The sequence below is a fragment of the Cyphomyrmex costatus genome, unplaced genomic scaffold (assembly GCF_001594065.2).
Source record: "Cyphomyrmex costatus isolate MS0001 unplaced genomic scaffold, Ccosl1.0 scaffold97, whole genome shotgun sequence".
NCBI classification, from domain to species: Eukaryota; Metazoa; Arthropoda; class Insecta; order Hymenoptera; family Formicidae; genus Cyphomyrmex; species Cyphomyrmex costatus.
In genome coordinates, this window is record NW_017280561.1 from 1,986,937 (window position 1) to 2,007,738 (window position 20,802).

The following is a 20,802-nucleotide window of genomic DNA, read 5'->3' on the forward strand; positions in this document are numbered from 1 at the left end:
TTTCAATGCCCAGGACGATACGTATCAACATGGATATCACAGCTGTTTCGCAACCGATTAATCTCATGTTCATGCGATAATCCTTCAGTGTCGAGCATATGACGAGATTATCAGTTTTTCCGATCGAGGATTCCTGTATATCATTCACGCGTGAATCGAGTCTACGTTGATCGAAACTACCTGACTCGTGTTCGTCGTCAATGTCATCGGTAAATAGCGTGACTGAGAGTACGACAGCCACGCCGGAATCAGGTTGTTCCTGCCTGCTCTCTTTCTTCCTGACTGTTTCTTGCCAATCGACACGATTAAAAGAGGCCTTTCTTCTTGTTCTTCTTATCTTTACCGTCGACAGTCCTGAAAGGAGAATTTTCATATCAAGATTATTGCATCACGCAAAATCCAAGTTGCACACCGATCAACGCTTTCCGATAATCGGCATATGTGTGACACGGAATGTTCGATGAAGAGAGTGAGAACGAAAGAGGAAGTGATCTTGATGAAATCTGGAGCGAGGACTTTCATCCTCGATCATCTCCGTTTATATGTGACATCAGAAAGCCAAATTCAACCAGCGTAAAGAATAATTCAAATCACAGAAACGCTGTTGTATAATAATTACACTAATTCTTTACAAATCGCGTTTTTTCCATAATTACATGAAAAATTCGCATGATAGTGAATATTTTGAAGTGTCCAAAGTATGATTATATGTATACAGATATTATTTAAAAAATTTCTCTTCGTATTACATAAAGAAATTTATTGTTCTTTTCTCTTTGCATGTGTGACCCTACCTTATAAATTTCGTGAGAAAAATTTGTTTATTTAATGCTTTATATTTTGCTGCAGATATTCTAGAAAAATTCAGAAAGTCAAGATCCAAAAACGTCGACAGTTTCAACAAAAATCTTGAAGTGAGACGTGACTCGTAACGTATCGTTATAGAAATTGTTATGCGTATTGTTATCGCCGATTCGCAGACTGCAATGCAAAATAAATATCTTGCGAATGAAAAATCTATTCATGCGAAAACCATGCTTCGAACCCATCCTCCGTTCGCGACCAGGGGAGCAACATGCTGATCTCACGTGTGTATCCAGAAATCAAGTCCCGCGTTTCCGCTTCGTGCTTCGTTGCTTCCGACTTTTGCTTAACTTTCTTCCGCGGTAGATATCACGTCCTTATTTTTATCGCGGATACAAAGATACAAAGTCGTTTGTATTTTACGATATTTGAACTCTCTCTAACGTTTTACATAAAACTGTAGGTACATATACACACCGAGAGTATCGTCATCTTAAATAAAAGTCCCTCGTGGGAAAACGAGAGAAAAGAATGAGACAAAAGGAACGCGAGTAAATTCAAGAAAACGTTCTACTTGAAGATCCGTTATTTACTCGCTTTGATTCGAAATTAAATTTCATGTAAAACATTTTATGAAAAAATTAACTGTATAAAAAACCGAATTTAAAATGACGATATGTGATAAAACTTTAAAAATATTATATGCACATAGAAGACTATAAAACATAACAAAAAGCGATAAAGGAAAATTGCGTTTGTTTTTCACGGATTTCCACACGTTTTAGAAACATTTTTCATCGTTTACTACTTTCTTTTTTAAATTCTTATTGCGAAAAAATTATATTCGCAATTTTCCATTGTCGCCTCGCAAACGTTTCGACAAGCTAAATAATCGCAACGAGAGGATTGTAAACGGTTAGTAATGGTTTTAGGTAAGCATTGCATTTATTTGCAAGAGATAAAAAAAAGATTATCAATTACGAAATTAACAATGTATAATTTTGCGAGTGATTATTAGTAATAGGCGGTTATATCCTCTACCAAGCTGTCTCTGCTTCCTCTCTTTGGGATCGATCCTCCGCGATTCAGAGTCTCGTCGAAACGAAACGTTAGATCGAGTGCGAGCGATCTAAATTACGAGCGTGTACTTTTGGGCAATCGCGAGCGATAAACAGGAAACTAATGTATACGAGTAAAATCAAACGTATGAGACACCGACAGCTTGCTGAGAGTTTACAATCGAATTCAGACTTTACAAACCGCGAACGTACGAGGTGGTCGTTAATGTCAACCCTTTACCGCGTGTCTCTCGTGTCGGGACGTCTTTTTCGGTGATAAAAATATTCGTTGAACTTCTCTCGCGACTCTTCGAGAGTCGAATCTCTCTGCTTGTTTTTTTCCCATACTCCATGGAGTATGTGTGGAAAACTTTTACAGTTTTCTACATTTTTTTCTTCTCGCATCTAACTAACATTCTACATTAGTGTATCTTGAATTCCAATTCATTTCATGTTGCTGACTGGAACGGAACAAGTAGTATACTATATCGAAATCTATAGATGGCTTTTCTTCAAATATATAGTCACTTTATAAACTGTAATTCAGATATACTGATAAATTACAAATCGTTAAACTTTTAACACAAAATCTCCGTAGATTATTCCATTATAAAACACAATATTGAATATTAAATAAGAGTGAAGTCTCCATGGAATTCTGCAGAACTGAACTTCTTGTTCATCTTTTGACTTTTTCTTTCTATGTGAAAAAAAGAAAAAAAATGAACTGTAGAAGAAGTTCAGTCTTGTATCCCGATTCTTTGACGACAGCTCAATATCGTTTTATTGTCGTTGCGTAATTTTGTTACCACGTATAATATCTGCGCAACGACAATATACCGTCACTGTCATTAAGAGTTACAAAATCGGAGTACTGAGGTATGGAAAAAGTACAAGAGCCTCCTCTTACAGGAAAAGGCAACTTCTCCAAAAGCTTTATAATTCTCATAACGTTTCAACCGCGCTCTCGACAGACGGGCCAACTTACCTTTGCCATGCCATGATACCTCGTGAAATATTAACCTGGCAAAAGTCGGGAATGCAAGAAATGTGTACAGTCCGTTTGTCGTGAGCAACGAAAAAGCCGTACTTTTGCTAGCATCAGCAATCGAGAACATTCAAACAAATAGCGGCACGAATACCTAAGTATGATCAGGAACGAACGTGACACGGATGTGTGATGCGGCAACCACACTGTCGACAGGGAGAAGAGGAGGGTCAAGTATGGCACGCGATGCGGTAAAGGGTTAAAGTGTGCACGTGTACGTGTATGTGCGTGTAAAACATGTTAGACATGAGTACGAAAAATGACGCTCATGCTCGAAGACGAGTGACATACAATTTTTGCGCTTCTCTTTACATACAATCTCAAAGTTTATCAAAGTTGAAGTGCCAAAAATACGTTGCTAAATGTACATATCGCTAATATATATATATATATGTATATACTTAATAAGTCGTAAGCGCTGTGTATTGCCCAGACCGCGATTTATTGGAGCGCAAAAGCCCGAGACACCGCATTTGCGTATATGGTGTGGCGACAAAACGTGCCGAGAAAGTACACACGAGATTCGAGTGTACGAGTAACGAATCGCGCTTGAGACGTACATTGTGTGAAATACATAATTCACAAAGAATTTAGACTCAAGGTAGTATCCGGAAAAACGAAGAAACTAGCCGGGACGAGTTTGCGTCGTGTAGGAAATTTGAAACAGAATTCAACTTAGCGACGGAACTTTCTTAACTTTCTAGGCCGAAACTTTCTTAACTTAAACCTTCAACGACAAGTTTCTTTCAATTTGCGGTATTTCTCGCTCTTACAATTAATTTACTTCTAATGAAATATTGCAACATTATTAAATATCGACTTGAACTTCAATCAAAGTAAGACTTGCTTTATATGATTTGCATTTCAGCATTAAGCTAGAATGTTCCTTAAAACTTAATTCGGCAAATGTATGATTAACAGACGCCCGGCTAGAGATACTCGCTAATTAAATATTCGCACAGCATAAGAAACTGACTTCAACTTCCAAGAATGCAACTCTGTCTGCCGCCCGATTTCCAAGTCTTTCAGCACGCTCTAATCCTACTTTCCTCGACTTTAATTAACGTTAAACGTACGTAATGTCTCCCGACGAGGGTCGTTGACATAACGATTAATTAAAGCGCGAATGAAATGCGTCAACGAGTGAAGTGAATGCGAGGAGATCGAGTAGAAAATAGCAAACAGAGATTCACTGAATCACACTTGTAAACGCATGTCTCATGTCGTGCGATGCCTTTGCGGGACGCAAGAAATGTACAGTCACTTTGGATTACGATATGTATCGAATGGGTCAATGAGCGCACGCACACGCGTGTCGAGTAAGTGCAGCTTATCACAACAAGCGGTACATAAAGTACCGTTATATTCAATTTTCAGATTTACTTATTTCAAAATTTAAAAAATCTTTATCGAAAAACTAAATCACTATAAACAAAAAGAAATTCGTATAAAAACTGAAAAAATTAAAGTAACAGTTCTATTAAAGATTTAGGAAGAAAGAAGAGACGAAAATAAATTGATAACAAATTACAGGATATAATCACTTGAAAAGTAACTTAAGCGATACAGACTGGATTTTTGCTTTATAATGAATTCGGTTGGACGTTAATGTGCACTGGATGCATATAAAGTGCATTGATTTAATCTGAATTTAAAAGTGAAATGCAAATATTACAAAATACATATTTTACCTAACAGCATACATAATAAAATGTATTGAAAATTATGCGATATAACCGTTTTTATATTTATATTAAACGTGTCATTTTATGACGGCTTTATGTACACACCAATACAAAATGAGTGTGTCTAATCGAATACGCTATTAATTAGCACTATTGATTCGCTATTAGTTTGCTAAGACAAACGCTGACACACACAATGTTACGAAATTTACAGAAGTAATGGTTAAAATAGGCAGCACTTACTCTTCTCGAGTATGATAAGACCTCCTTTCAACCCTTATTCAGACGATCGATATCGCGCGTGACGCTCGAAAATAAAAGACTTCTTTTTCTTACTATTTTGATTTGAGTGACTGACTAATCTAAATTATTTTGATTCCCACTCCTGTCAGTCCAAGGGAATATTCGTCGAGTGATACTGTCGCTACTAAAAGAGGGCAATCTCAACTGGATAAGGGTTGATAAGGGTCGAGTGCGAGGAGCAGTTGGCGCGGCGATCTCGGAACGGTTCTCGCTAGCAAGCGAGAGCGGTCTGGGAGACGGTCTCTATTAAGGGTGCTCAGGATGCTGTATGACAAGCTGTATCTGTGCGGGGCTGTCTTGAGGTGATTTGAAACTGGTGTGACGGCGAAGGAGGCTGCTTATCCCTCGGGACCCCCTCAACGTACCCCCGCCACCTCCAGATCCCTCGGAAGACATCGATCCTGTCCTAGATCAGGAGGATACCCCGATATGGTATACACACAAGAGAGACAAACAAACCGGACTTTTTTCGCGAATGTACATCCGGTAGCAAGCGAATTTTTTCTACATCTCGAATATAAAAAAATACGCGCGCGGACTTAAGTCTACGTGCCCGCGCGATTAGATCAACGGGACACTGAACATTTGAACAGTGCTCTGGAGAACGCTACCGACGTTCTTTGTACAAGTTTTCCGTTTTCTCTATCGGATTTCACGAGAACGGTGCAGCAAACGTCGGCAGCGATTTAGCGCTGAATGTGATTCTCGATTCAACTGATATAAAAAAGATGTTTCATGCATGTCAATGTATTTTAAATAACAATTATGTTGTGTGTCTGGATTAAAAAAAACAGCTTAACATTTAATATTGTACATTTGAGAGAGATAATGATATTACATTTTACTATAAGTTAAAATTAAACAGCTTCATTCAGCGCTAAATTCCCAATGCGAATGGAAGTCAGAATACATGTGCGGATAATATAACGTGAATATAAACTGTAAAATAAAATTCGTTCGGCGAAGATAATCTTAGAGTCGAATCAATAATGATTATTGTTCCGTTATTAGTGCAAGCTTCGTAAAAGTGATCAGGATGTAAAGGATCTTAAATATCAAGCGTGAATGGAATGTATTGCGGTGCAACAACTATTAAATTGCACATCAAAGTCTAAACACGTAGCGACTACGAAATACTATAGCAAGAGCAAAGTCTATATTGTACAATATGTATCGTACCACTATCGTATCTTTCCCCTATCAATAAATTTCTCTCCAACTTTGTGAGATAAAAATATTTTAATTAAAAAAAAAAAAACTTTTACACTATAAAGTTATTTTAAGTTCATTCAAAATGAAGAATAAAATATCATAATCTTAATTTATAAAATTTTATTCAATAGCTACTAAATAGCTTCCGCGATGAGATCCCATTATGACTTCGCCAAGGCAAACTCGACTCCATTTTTGATAAACAATCTCTGTAGCTGGAAGAAGATACGGTAGCAGAACACAGTGTACAAGAAAGCTATTAAGCTGCGTCAGACTCTAATTGCGCCGAATGCTTTTTACGCCAGTCAAACCGGATGTCTAAACAACTCCGAGAACCATACTAAATCACCAGCGGCTAAGCATCAAGCGATATACTGTATAACTGCTTCGTTCGCAATCGTATTAGCGATTAAAATAAATAAAATAAAAAAAAAACAAAATAAAATGAATATTGGAATAAAATATATATATATATATATATATAAACATTTCTAACAAAACAATTTCGTGCGAAAAATAACGATGTACTTTCTTGAGACACAACGGAGAAATAAACGTATGAGAATGCAAAAAACACAACATCTTGTCGTTTTCATCGATGCAGACTACTTACTCTTTCGAATTCGCTTCTAAACTGCGTCTACGTAATTCTTCAATACTGTGTCCAGTTTGCTGTTCCCACATAGTTTTCTCCGCCTCGAACGCTCGTCTCTTCTCCTCCAATTCTCGTACTTGCTGCTCCAACGAACGTCGCATTTGTTCGTGCCTTCTCTGCAACTATTTACGCATTTCCCATATTTCGACGTTAGTGCTACTCAGACAATTACGTTTCGCCGAACAATATATAAAAATACCATATGGTAAGACAAAAATTCGCATCGACATTAATTTCATGTAAGAGAAAAAAGGATCTTGACCGAATAAAGAGATATCTTATTAAATGCTGAATTTATTTTCCATTTAAATAACCAATGTTAACCGGACAATAGCCGAATAATCTGAGTGAATTTTTACCGATCTCAACTTAAATTCCAAAATAAAAAAAAATAACATTAACGGCACACTTTACTTACATCCGTCTCGGAATCCTTCAACTTCTGTCTCTTCTCGCGAACTTTCATCTCGAAAACCTGCTCCATCTCTGTTTCCATTTTCTTCATCTTGTTATCATGTTCACGTTTCTCCTCTTCCAGCTGCGCCAGTGGGTTCCTAAAAAGATTCAAATAAATTCAAACTAAAATGTATGAACCGAATACCGAATATCGTAAAATACAGATACAGAGTGACGCGTGTGACATTCAGATGCCTTCGATACATAACTAATATTGAGCATACTACTATTTAATATTTCGTATATAATCTCATTAGCTCCTTGCATGCATCTCATTTTTTGTATTCTGGAGATAAACTCAGTCAAGAAAGATTATAAAAGTTGTAATTAACTACAAATAGACAATATATTATATGTTAATATAGAAATAGTTATTAATATGACTAATGTGAATTGGTGAATTACTATGAGTAATAATTACGTAATGTTGCAAAGAGATAAGAGAAGATCGTATTAACTGATATATGGCAACATCGTGAAAAAGTTACACGTCCGGTATGACAAATATTCCGAGAAATAGAAACACACATTTCCATAAATGTACTTTTTATCGCGAAAGACAGCTAAAAATAAGAATAAAAAAATTATTCTTAATTAATAATAATGTGATAGAATAGATAATTCATCGGTGATAAGCTTGTATGTGCTTTGGGACCGTAATCAGTTAAGAACTAAACTAACTGAAACTCGGATTTGCATTAAAACGATGTTATGCAAATTATAGATGATAATTGGTGCTTACTGTATTACAATTAAATATTACTCTAAATCCACGAGATCCGATTACATTCCGGAGATTTGTTTGGAGATTTGTGCAACACGTATCACAATGTGCAAATATATGATTTTATATCTGGACCGCGTTTATATAATGTGATATGAGAATATTCTATATATCATCAATATATTCTTATCATCTCGATTTGCAATATTAATTCTTTTTTATACGCGATGCAAATCAGAGCTATTACATAAAAGCCACAATACATTTATAGGCGTTATAAAAAATATTGTAAAAGTAACTAGATACTCTTCCTTTTTACGTAAGGAAACTACTTGTTTTTGAGTTAAATACTAATGCAAAAGTAAATGCACATAAATATAAAAGCGTCAAGCAAATTCAAATTATGTTACGTTCAATATGGAAAATCTAATTTATTAATTACTCTCTTTTTAAACAACGTACAAATAATTTGTATCGGGTATTATTGCGGAGGGTTCACTGAGCATATCAAATATAAGCGTTTGAATGATCTCTCGCAATAAATAAATCAGAGAACATGCACCTTAATTTTGTAATTATATATATAAAATACAACAAAAATGCAGAATCGAAAGTAAATAAATGACTTGTATAAAGTATCAGCTAAAATAATTACATTAATACTTCAATTTAATTATTTATCTTGAAAACTAATTAAGTTACGAATTTGGAGTATACGGATTCTTGTTCATTAAATTGCCTCTTATTAACATTTCTGCTTTCAATTTTATGATACTCTGCACAGTGAATCCTCCCAGATTGGAAGATTATAGGGAAAGTCTCGAAACTCGACAAGGCTTGTGCACACAAAACCATAGTATATCTTTTTGAGCCTTATTAAAGGACTTACCACACCGTCATGAAACTGTTCATCACTCCTGGAGGGCACAAACTGACCAATAAGAAATTCAATATTAAAATTCGCACGGGCGACACGCTGTCGAAGGGTTGGTTGGTCCGTTCCTCCCGCTCCCTCGGCAGCGTTCTCGTGTCTAGTCTACGGATACAGATCCCGCTCGCGCGATCGAGATATGCTAAGATAATTCGAACGCGAGTCACTGGGGCCTTCGATAGTTTGCATGCACAACCTTTCTCTGAATTTTCTTCAGAACCATAAAAAAGAACGGAAAGACAGAAACACACCGTGTGGTACAAGCATGTTTCGTACAGTACACGCAATCGACTCTCAAGAACCACAGCGTTATATTATTGGTGATACTAAAGCTCGAAATAAACGATCATCTCATCACGCATACACAGTCGAGTGCTTCGCCGAGACACACACCGCGTGCTTAAATCAAACTCAACGAAACAAACAACCTTGCTCGTGTTTCGAATAGAAAAAGCGAGCGTTGTAACAGCGGACTAAAGGAGATAAGTAGTTGTCCCGTCATCTTTATCACATCCGGCAATAATATTAATATTGCACCACTGGGGCAGGTGAATTAATAAATTGGGCCGCATTATACACATGAGGCTAAACGGCTGTTATATTAAAAGATATTTTTGGGGCTACAGTTTTTATCGTTGATTCTAACAATGAATGATCGAATTAATTTAGCTACCTTTTTCTATTAATCATGACGCTCGATTTGTCTATTTCGATAGGACAAGACAAATCTACTTGTCGACAAAACTATTCTAATACAGTAATCAAATGAGGAGAAATCGTACGAATGTACTTACTTATTTGAGGCCTTCGTCGGTTTGCCGTCTACGCCTAGACCGGCCAAGGTGCGACACCTGAAGTTCTCGTAGTGTACATTGTTCGTAATGTCTTTTAAATCCTGCATATGCGTCCTTACTACCATGTTTCGAAGCGCAATAAAGTCGCAATGTTCCAGATTTTCAACTATACGCAAAGAAATGAAATAAATTATAAAAAATAATATATTATTTGCATATAGAGGAAAAATATGCTCTACTCATATTTCTAAGATTAAAATGGCTTTTAAATTTTTACTTATCTACGATTTGATGTACTACTTATTTTATATTAATATAAACAGTGTAAAAATGTGGCGTCGAGTGGCTCACTGCTCGGTACGATTGACTCGCGATCGGTAGACCCGAGTTCAATCCCACGTGCGCCCAAACGCGATTTTTTCGCGTTTAATGAGCCAAAAAAAATGGCTCCATCTGGTGATCAAAAGATCATCAGCGCCGTTCGGATTCGGCGTTAAATTGTAGATCCTATACATCAATATACATGTAAGTTATACATGTATATTGATGTTACATGCACAATAATTTCAATTCAGTGATCCGTGTATACCTTCTGCAATTCCCCATGGATATTTTCTTCCTCGTATTTTCTTCCCGTCGTGTTCAACAACTGTATTCGCTCCCACGATTGCGAATGGTACTCTATCCCTTAACAATTTATGGAATTTGTTGTCCTCTTCTTCTTCGACTTCCGGGAATTCGTAAATCTTTATTTTGTGTTGCGCAATCTCGTTCAAGATCTGAAAAACGAAACAATAATTAAATTAATAATTTAGAAAAATTTAACATTAAATTTATTGATGATAATTAGAAAAAGAAGTACACAAACAAGTCCAGATTTATCGAACTGCTATTAAATATTTTAATATTTTTCATATAAGATATATATGAGAAAGAGTTTCTTAAAAATAATATTTCTGTACATTACTATTATGTTTCCTGTACTTTTTCAGTAAAGCACATTCTTTCCTTTTCCTTTAAAATTATATTACATTATAGATAAATCTTACCTGTTTCTTGAAGTGTGCGCACTCATCCGGCGTCATGGTATCCGCCTTGGCAATAACAGGTATGATATTAACTTTGTCGTGGAGACGCTGCATGAATTCCACATCGAGCGGTTTCAATCCGTGACCGGAGGGTGCGACAAAGTAGAGACAGCAGTGCACTCGACTGTCTGGGATCTGTCGTCTCGACACGCGGGACTCTGCATTAAGGAATTCTTCGTATTTCGACTCGATATAGTCTATTACTGGCACCCAACTGAATAAAAACAGAAAGTATTCAAATAAGTTGTACAAGTTCAAAAACGAATATACGTGGAATTTAATTGCAAACTTTGAATTGCTTCATCAGATTACCAATTACTGTTGTCCACAGCGTCACCGAAACCAGGTGTATCGACGACCGTGAGGGTGAGATTTGCACCGTTCTCCTTCAATAACACTTTGCTCGTTTCCACGGCAACTGTCTTCTTTATCCTGAGACTGGGTCCGGGATATTCGGCACTGTATATGTCTGCCAGGAACATAGAGTTGATCAAGGTGGATTTGCCGAGACCCGACTCTCCTATAAAAATATGAAAACTTAGCATGTTGCGACAGATATACGTAATTCTGGAACAATTTAATTTAGGACTTTTTTAAAAATTGAATAACTAAATTTAACACGAATTGTACAATTATAGTAGCAGAATAGAAACGAAATTATTTTAATTACTAAAATAATTTGATTAAACATTTATACGATCTATAATTATAATTATAGAAATATCATAAAAGATATTTTAAGCGTACAATATTTTAAAATATTTCAGTTGAACAATTGTTTTTCAAATATATTCGTTTGGATATTGTTTCATAAATACTGTTCAATTTTCAAAAATAACTTTCTCGTTATTAAATATTCCCATCATAACGATTATTAATCTCAGTCCAAATATTTATGGTCGACATTTCTAGGATGTCTCGCATTCAATGGATCCGCGGTCAAATAAATTCGATGACGGTGTCCGAAACATAATAAGATGAAATGAATGCCGTGACCTCTTAATGCGCGAACCTTGAACCAGGCGAAGTGCCGCGCCTACGCCTTCAGCCAAGGGTAAGCTCTTGAATTGTGTGTTCTCTATTTACGGAGGAACGGCTCCGCTTATACGCGGACTAATAATAACCCCCGCACGCAGCAGACCACGCTCTCAAATTTCTCCAGACCCAATGACACTCTTTCACACCCGCGTGCACGCGCTTCGTTCTAGATCGACAGCACTTTAGTCAGCACTTTTATTACCACCACCACCACTACCACCACCATCACCACCACCTCCTCCTCCTCCTCAAACTCCCAGCTAAATTCTTAAAGTGTTTTCCATGCTAATGTTGCGTATATATCTTTAGATCAACATAATTTTATTTTATAAAAGTATTTATCATTCGTTATAAAGGATATAGATAATTAAACAAATATGACATATCCATACGTTAAAAGCCTTCAATTATACTGCTCCTCCGTCCTATAGTTAAGGAAACCGGAGCTAATAAATCTAAGCAAAGAGAAAAAATACACGCTGCAATTAACAATTTATTGCCTTTTTCAATCGGTAAATTCGCAACGCGATGCATTATTACCGCAAATTGGCCGTCTCGAGTATGCATCATAGTAATTCATAATAATAAATAAATAATGATGAGGTAGATGTAGAGAGAAGAGGATTCGACAGTCGACGAAGGTCGAAATTGACTGTGTTCCGCGGATGAGCATCCTCGCGTGTGAGAACCGCTGAACCTCGGCGACAGCCTTGATCCAACAAGCGAGGAGAGAACCAAACGAAAGAGAAAGAGAAGAACTCGCACGTGCTCGGCAGATGGGAGGTTGCATCGCGAGATGATATTCCCGACGAAATGGGAATACCGCTGCAACTACCGAAGAAACAGATCCCTTTGTCCTCTGCCTGGGCCAGCTCTCGCGAGACAGACGACCGTTGTTCTTCCGTATAATAGGCATTTTAATGTCCAGCCCCCGTGAAGTGAGATCGCGTTTCTCACCGCAAACAGAAATTCGATCTCGACAATAGACTTCACGGCGTTTCTATGAGCGCCGCGATTATTTCATATCGATTCGACCACGAGTTGCTTTACGAAAATGCTCATACACGTTTCTATATTTTATAAACATAAATATTCATCGACTTATCTCTCGAAATAGTACGTGTTCCTTAGTAGTAGGTTGCAACTGAATTATTTAAAAATAACGAATTTATGTTAGCCCCCTTGAACGTTACACTGCGGAAACAACACACTTGGATATGACATGTCCAACATAATTCAATTACTGATACAGATAAACATATTGATAATGTTTTTTCAATCAAACATTAATGAACATAACGATATCAAACAAATATATGCATCTTTATTAATAAAAACGTTATAAGCAATGAGAAAAACATTAGAAAAGTATTAAAAAAGGTGAAGTATGCCATATCGAAAAGGCGTTGAAGTATTAAAAGAATTACTGTTAATAACATGTACAATTCGTGTCAGGATAATCGTGCAAACGACTTGTCCCAAATTTCATTAGGAATCATTACCGACCTACGACCATGAGCGTGAATTCGAAGCCCTTCTTTACGGCTTTCCTATACACCTGGTTGGGGAGATTCACGAAGCCGACGTAACCGTCGAGCTCCTTGGGCTTGGTGGGCGGCGTAGGTCTAGGCGGCAGCAGACTGGTCTCCTTGTTACTGTCCTCCTTGGAAGAGATCGCGTTACGTGCCGACTCGCGCCTGTTGCTGTCTTCCGAGGCATCATTCGTGATCGTCGTTGTCACCGCTGTGGACGGCAATCGCGACTTTGCGTTGACCCCGGTCAGGGCTCCACTCGAATATACTGGCGTCGTGTTCGGAGACGTGAGACTGCTGGCTGTCGTGGCGTTCGCCACCGAATTGTTCATTTGAGATCCGGGGGTCTGCGTCGGTGGTTGCGGTGGTGGTACCGACGGCACTGACGGTGACGAGATTATCCCCGTGCCGTCGCCTTTGAAAAACAGCTCACGCTTCGTCTGGATCTGTAAAAGAAAACAAACGAGAATAATATTATTAATTTTATGTTTATCATCTTTATCAGATGTTTGGATTCCTCGAGAGAATCCGAATAACACATACATAATATAGTCAATAATTCACTTTTTATAGCGAGCAAGAAGCTATTCATCGTTTCAATTGACATTTTCATTCAAAATTCTCATTAAGTTTTATTATGGATTGAGCATTTTATCCAACTTGAGGCCAAAGATATGTCTTTGATAATCTAATAATAATAATTATAGTAATAATAAAAAAAATTGTATATAATATATAATATGCATTTTCCGTTTAACATTATTTAAACAAAACTTTTATTGTTATTGAAGAATAGGATTATAACTTCGTTAACCTCGATTAATTCCCGATACGGTTGAGTGCGAACGAGGACGAGACGTGTCTGCGCTTTACGATTTCAAGACTTGCCGCTTGGCAGGAAAGGCCAACATTGTTCCGTGATACAACTGCCAGCAAATACCGCGATTCCGCGTGTTACTTCGACCGTGACATGCTCGTATACGCGAAAATGCAGGTAAACTCGTGAAAGAGCACAGTGAGGCGATAAAATCGCATCGCCGTGGAAGAGCGATCGATATTGTGTGCCAGCCGACGACGGTAGCACGGCTTCCGCTATACCACAAGTCTTATACACTTCCGGCCGGAAGTGGCCAGAGTGCTAAACATCGACCGTTATTCGAAGGACAGCAAAGATTGCCGCAATGACCAGCTGGGCAGAACAATCTTTTCTTCATGAATTGCCTTTGAACGCGAAAAAGAAGCGGATCCTCTATATGAAGTAGAATAATAAACTGCAAGTTTATTATTTAATATATCTAAGTGCACACAGATAAATAAATGTGTAAATAATAAATAAGAAAAGAGCCAATATCAGTCGAGAGGCTGGATCTTAGGTCTCTCTGTGAAGTTAGCACCTCAACTTTAAAATTCGGAAATTTTAATAACAGTACTGCTTGCACCCGCAATAGTTCTAAAGTTCCTGATAAGTTTAATCAATAGTACTGTTGATTTAAGCCAAAAATTTTTAAAAATAAAAATATGCGGTGCTAACTTTGCGTGGCGAATCTTACTTCGTAAGATTTGAAAAAGCCGATTTTTATGATGGAATCTCACAGTACTCGAAGAGTACTACAGTTCCTGATGGATTATAACAATAATACCGGCCATTAAATATTTTTAAATAAATTTTTAAAAAAAGAGCTCGCACCTCAACTTTCAAAAAAATTATTTTTCTTTGCGCCATTTTGTAGTACTTCAAGAGTACTACAGTTTCTGATCGGTTTTAGTGACACTACCCACCTTTTTAATATGTTTAAACAATTTTTCGATCCGCGCGCTGGCACCGCACGTCAAGAGTAAAGTGCCCCCCTAAACGGCCAGTACTGGTCGACTTTTCGACTTTTTCCGACAGTACTACAATAGTTCCGAAGAAATATGCAGGTGTCGACGTGAATACTGGCTGTTTAGAGGCATTATACTCTTGTCGTGCAGTGCCAGCGGAAAAATAAAAAAATTATTTAAACATATTAAACAAGGAGGACTCGGGTCGACACCTGCATATTTCTTCGGAACTATTGTAGTACTGTCGGAAAAAGTCGAAAAGTCGGCCAGTACTGGCTGTTTAGGGGCACTTTACTCTTGACGTGCGGTGTCAGCGCGCGGATCGAAAAATTGTTTGAACATATTAAAAAGGTGAGTAGTGTCATTAAAACCGATCAGGAACTGTAGTACTCTTCGAGTACTACAAAATGGCGCAAAAAAAAAAATTTTTTTGAAAGTTGAGGTGCGAGCTCTTTTTTTAAAAATTTATTTAAAAATATTTAATGGCCGGTACTATTATTATAATCGATCAGGAACTGTAGTACTCTTCGAGTACTGTAAGATTCCATCATAAAAATCGGCTTTTTCAAATTTTGCGGTGCCACGCGAAGTTAGCACCGCATATTTTTATTTTTTTTAATTTTTGGCCTAAATCAACAGTACTATTGATGAAACCTATCAGGAACCCTAGAACTATTGCGGGTGCAAGCAGTACTGTTATTAAAATTTCCGATTTTTAAAGTTGAGGTGCTAACTTTACAGAGACGGATCTTTAGTCCCTAATAACATTTTTAAATATAAATTCTGAATAAATTTTTTAATTATATAAACTATACGTAGCTTTTTATTGTTGGTATTATAACGCAACCATAAATTAAAACTAAAATAATAATATAACAATTGATTGTCAATTTGATAATAATGCTATTAATAGCTCCTATAAACTAAAGAATTTATTGTAAAAAATATTTTACCACACAGTCAGGAAATTTAATCTTTTTTGGTATATTTATATACCAAAGAGAGAATTGATCGTTAAATATAAAAGAAAATAAAAATTGTTATGACGGAAGCATTTTAATTCGATAAATATCTCTGAGTTAATTCTCCGTCGAGTGTCTCTAACAATATAAGTATTCCAGTTGCCTTATGCAATTCGGAAAGGCGATTGACCGCCCAAGTGGCGATCGTTTAGCGTTTCGAGTCGTATAAGGGTACAGGAAACCGTGATAGACGCGCGTTCCGTTACACTTGGAAGCCGATCGTGGAATACGAATGAATCAGATAATCTTTGTGTACACACGCGGCGACTCATAAACACAGCGTGCGTAAGGTCAAGGCAGGGAAAAGACTGTCGTCCGTCATCGTCGCGTCATGAAGAGAGTTCCCGCTAATGAACCTGAATCAGTCGGTGCAACACAGCTTCTTCGCTGTGGTTTGTCAGTGTTTGTTTGAATTTTTATCGAACTGTCGTTTAACTACGAAAATTCGCGCAATTTATTGCAATGTTCATTTCTGTTCTCCGAGAGATTATGATTATAAAACCCTATACATGAGAGGGAAACAGTTTGTTTTATTTTACAGCGGCGTGAAATAAACGAGAATAAAAAAAAAAGATTTTGCATCAATTATATATCGATGGAAAATTGAATCCCGGTAAAATAAGTTAGTTTTCACATATAAATGTCATTATAATGTGGTAAACAAAAGCTGTCATAAACACAAATTTCCATAACGAAGTGTAGAAATTTTAGTGTAAAATGTGAAAAACTTGTGCTTATATAGAGTATACCTTTGACACACCATAGTCAAAAACTCATTATCGAGTGTTTATGGCATTTGATTTCCACATTATAAGCTACATTGTATGTGAAAACTAACTCATTACGCAGGAAGTGAATTTTCCATATGTAATTACAAAATCCTTTATACTTGTTTACTTCATGTGGATGCTATTATGAAATAAAACAAACTGTTTCCCTCTCATCTAACAATAAGTATAGAGAGTTTCATCAACTGCATTATCTCGGAACAAGTAGCGACAGAAATGTGAAAAGTTTTTTGTCCTCTGAACGAAATCTCACACGCTGAAGAAATCCGAGTCAGATGAGCAGGATTATCGTGCCGAATATGAGGAGCGTAATCCCGATAGATACGAGAAGATATCTTCGCTCTCAAAAAGCACGAAGACTCCTCGCTTATCGGAACGTCTCGCCCGACGTGATCGTTCCGCCGAGTCAACGTACGAACGATTGCGCTTTAAAAGCATTTCACGCGTGCACGGGGAACGCAGCGGGCGAGCAAATGGAGTGTAGCGTGTTGCAGTTTAAAGCGCTGCAACTTTGTCGCAGTCGGATAAGTCTCCAGCCGCCGGCTGGGGAGACTCTAGTAATCCATCACGGATTATTAAAGCGAACGATACCTCTAGAGTCTAGTGAATTCTCCTTCTCGGCTATACGTACAATAAGTGAAAATAAAATCTTTGTTTACCAATCGATAAGATAACGACATAAAAATCGACCGCTATCTATAGACCTATTTGATATATAAACGGAATCTGGGAAAGTCAACACGCGATGTCGCAAAGCTTTACGCGTCTTCTTTAAAATTTTAACGAGCGTACTTGATAGACTCCGGAAAGAGGCGATTTCGTCTCACATCCGTTTCTTTCGAAGAGGCAATAGTGGGTGCTTTCCAGCAAGAGACACTAATGACATAATATAAGGCAGTGAATCATTTCATCCTTGTTAAACATTAACAAATAACAAGGACGAAGTAATTCACTGTGTTACACTGTGCCAATTACTGGTGTTTCCAGCAAGAGAGACACACAGTATAACACGGTGATCATTCATTTGATCTTCGTTTAACAGTAGCAAACAAAGATATAACGATTCACCCTGCGTTATACTGTGTCAACTATAACCAATTACTGGTGTTTTCCAGGGCTATGTTCAAATTTCTACATGAGTGCCGACTCAGGTATCACTCTATCCTTATTATTTACCGAACAAGGGTGACTTCCGGGTAGCACCAGGGTGAGAATCTGAACGCGTCCCAGTAACAGACAACACACAGGGTAACACAGTGATCTTTGTCTAACGGTGGCAAACAACAAGGAAGTAACTGTGTTAAATTGTGTAATCTGTGTCTCTTGCTGGGAAGCATTCGGTATCTCTTGTTGAAGAGCATCCAGTATTGTAACAATTGTTGTTTGCACTTTGCTTTCGACTCTGGACTTCGGAGTGAAGCGTTGATTCGCGCGCGTTGCTCGCAGGCTGGACTCGGCGACTGCGAGAGAGCCACTCTGTGTACACGTCGCTCGTAGGTATTGTTTTTCGCCGTCGGGAAACGATGACATAGTGCACTGGAACTCCCTTCTGGGGAGGGTGCGACGGCGAGTTTATACCGCTCGGCGTTGCCTCTCTCGCGTACACAAAGTGACTCTGAGAACCGACGAGGGTCCGCGTACGATCCGTGCACAAGAGAAAACCGGTCCGCCGCGCACGATGCAGCATCCACGATGCAACATCATTCCGGGAGTACAAAGCTCGAGGAGCCTTTCGAAGAACGGACGTGTCTTTTGGGAAAGATGCACGCAAAAAAAAAAGAGAAAAATTATGATGACCCGATTCCGCGTCGAGCACACCCGAAGATATTCGATGAAGGACGCGGAGAACTCGCGGAGAAGAGAATTTTAACTGTAATTAATGACGCAGTTAACGAACTGTGATCTTGATAAATGTCCTGGAACGCATAACTGACATGTTTACCTTATTTACAAGTTACACGTAATATAGTTTAGGAAAATAACCACGCCTCCGCATGTTTACAGTAAAATATGAGATGCACGCAGGATACAATAAAAGAAGTCTTGCGTGGTGAATCAATGTTTCTAAAATTGCGATAAGAAAATGTTATGGAAGTATGCGAAGAGTGAGTTCAAAAAGTAAATAAAACCCTTATGGAATACTGAAGGGTAACCGACTTCACTGAGGAATCTCGGTTTCTCTGTATCCACAGAGCAAGACGGAAGCTTTAAAATACACTTTGTGCAAAAACAAAGTTCTCACGGAGAAACAGAAAATACATGTGCTCTTTCCCCGGGCACTGCTACCATTTTAATCGAATGGCTGCGTTCTGTAGAGAAAATCGATCGTTGAATGTTCAGTGATTCATAGCAAAAAAACATTTTATATTTGTGTTAGAAACGATTCACTCAAATCCTTGTTAAAATTTTGTATTGCATTTTTAACATATTCGAGTTAATTTAAAACGTAAATTCTAAGATAAATGAATAAAGTAAGTACGTGTTGACTTAATATTACTAATTTTACTGAAAAAACATGCTTCCACACTTTGTTTACAGTTCTACCAGTATTACTTTTTTTATATTAATTTTTTTACATAACATATGTATTACTGTTTAACATGTTCATCCTTGTGTTAAATTTTAACACAAATTTTTCAACTGTGTTCTTTAACACGATTGGTTCTTGCTCTTTTAATTCTTCGTTGGACCTAAAGTGTAGGAACCAAACATGTTAAAGAATCACTGAACGCTTACTGATCAGTTTTCTCTGTTCAACGTAACCATTCTCGGCCTCATTATCTTCGAACTCGCGACCCACAGAGGCGTCTTTCACCCCCCACGTGGCCCAACTTTGGTTCCCAGGCTTGGGAACCCCTGTCGTAGGTCAATACTCTCTCTCGGCGAGGTTCGCCACCACCACCAGGCACCACCACCGCCGCTGGGTGGCGAGTCATCGTCGTCGTGGTGACTCGATTAAATCGATTCCGTGGAAAATGCATCGCGGGCGCGCCAACGCTTTTGTCTCGCTAAGCTCTTCTCGAGTACGAGCGAGCGATCGAGCCCTCTTTGTACAGAAAGGAGTCCGAGCTCTGCCTCCTTTCATCTTCTTCCGAGTCTCCGCCGGCTTGGATTGCCGCGCCGCGCTGTCGCTCTCAATGATCGTCCGCTGGCGAATGAACTTTTCACCTTAAGGACCGCGTTACGCTCGCGACATGGCACGTGCTCGAACTGTTTTCGAGAGGAATGGCGTCTGAGAATCAAGATTCTTGCGCACAAAGCGGCGCCGTGAGAAAGGAGACAGGCACGGTAACGAGCACGGTATTCATTAATGAATTCCTTTTGATGAAAGTTCCAGCAGGGGATCTAATAAGTACACTCATTATAATTTTCAATAAGCGGATACAAAACGTATACTCGCGCGATCTACGTGCTCCACGTGCGGTGGATTGCTTAAGTCCCGCTTGCATATTTTAAGTAATTATGCTTTTATTAGACGCTCGACGTTATTTGGAATTAACTAATCAGAACTTACGGTAACGTTTTTACAACGAAGACTCGCTAAATCATTCCTTCAGTAACGAGCTTGTTATTATACGGGCGGGAACACGTAAGCCATGTTAATTGTTAAACGGGAACAAACACGTGAGCGTACTCGAGCGGAGCTGATAAATGATAACACCTACATTTAACGCCAACATTAATATGCGACGTGGTCAAGCTAAATTATTGCGTACAAGTTGTTGCGATATTTATTATATTATGATTAATACAGTGATCATATTTTCTGAGAGAAAATAAAGGACACATATCTGAAAATTTTAGGACTTCATGTCTAAATATTTCCACATTAGAGAATGTGGG

At 38.0% G+C, this 20,802-nt stretch overlaps 1 protein-coding gene across 6 annotated transcripts in view; it reads right to left on the reverse strand.

The window, feature by feature from the left end:
* Window positions 1-275: 275 nt before the first annotated feature.
* The window catches only part of pnut (septin 7-like protein pnut), a 41,836-nt gene continuing 21,309 nt past the window's right edge, over window positions 276-20,802 (reverse strand). For 5 of the 6 annotated variants that reach the window (XM_018550410.1, XM_018550411.1, XM_018550409.1 and 2 more), the window contains 8 exons: window positions 13,303-13,774; window positions 11,071-11,278; window positions 10,720-10,972; window positions 10,260-10,449; window positions 9,671-9,836; window positions 7,184-7,319; window positions 6,724-6,887; window positions 5,008-5,304 (listed from right to left, as the gene is read on the reverse strand). In XM_018550410.1, coding sequence (XP_018405912.1) covers window positions 5,145-5,304; window positions 6,724-6,887; window positions 7,184-7,319; window positions 9,671-9,836; window positions 10,260-10,449; window positions 10,720-10,972; window positions 11,071-11,278; window positions 13,303-13,774 — 1,749 coding nt within the window. In that variant the 3' untranslated portion in view covers window positions 5,008-5,144. Of the gene's footprint in view, window positions 355-5,007; window positions 5,305-6,723; window positions 6,888-7,183; window positions 7,320-9,670; window positions 9,837-10,259; window positions 10,450-10,719; window positions 10,973-11,070; window positions 11,279-13,302; window positions 13,775-20,802 lie in introns of those variants that run through there. The other variant, XM_018550407.1, reaches the window with a different exon arrangement.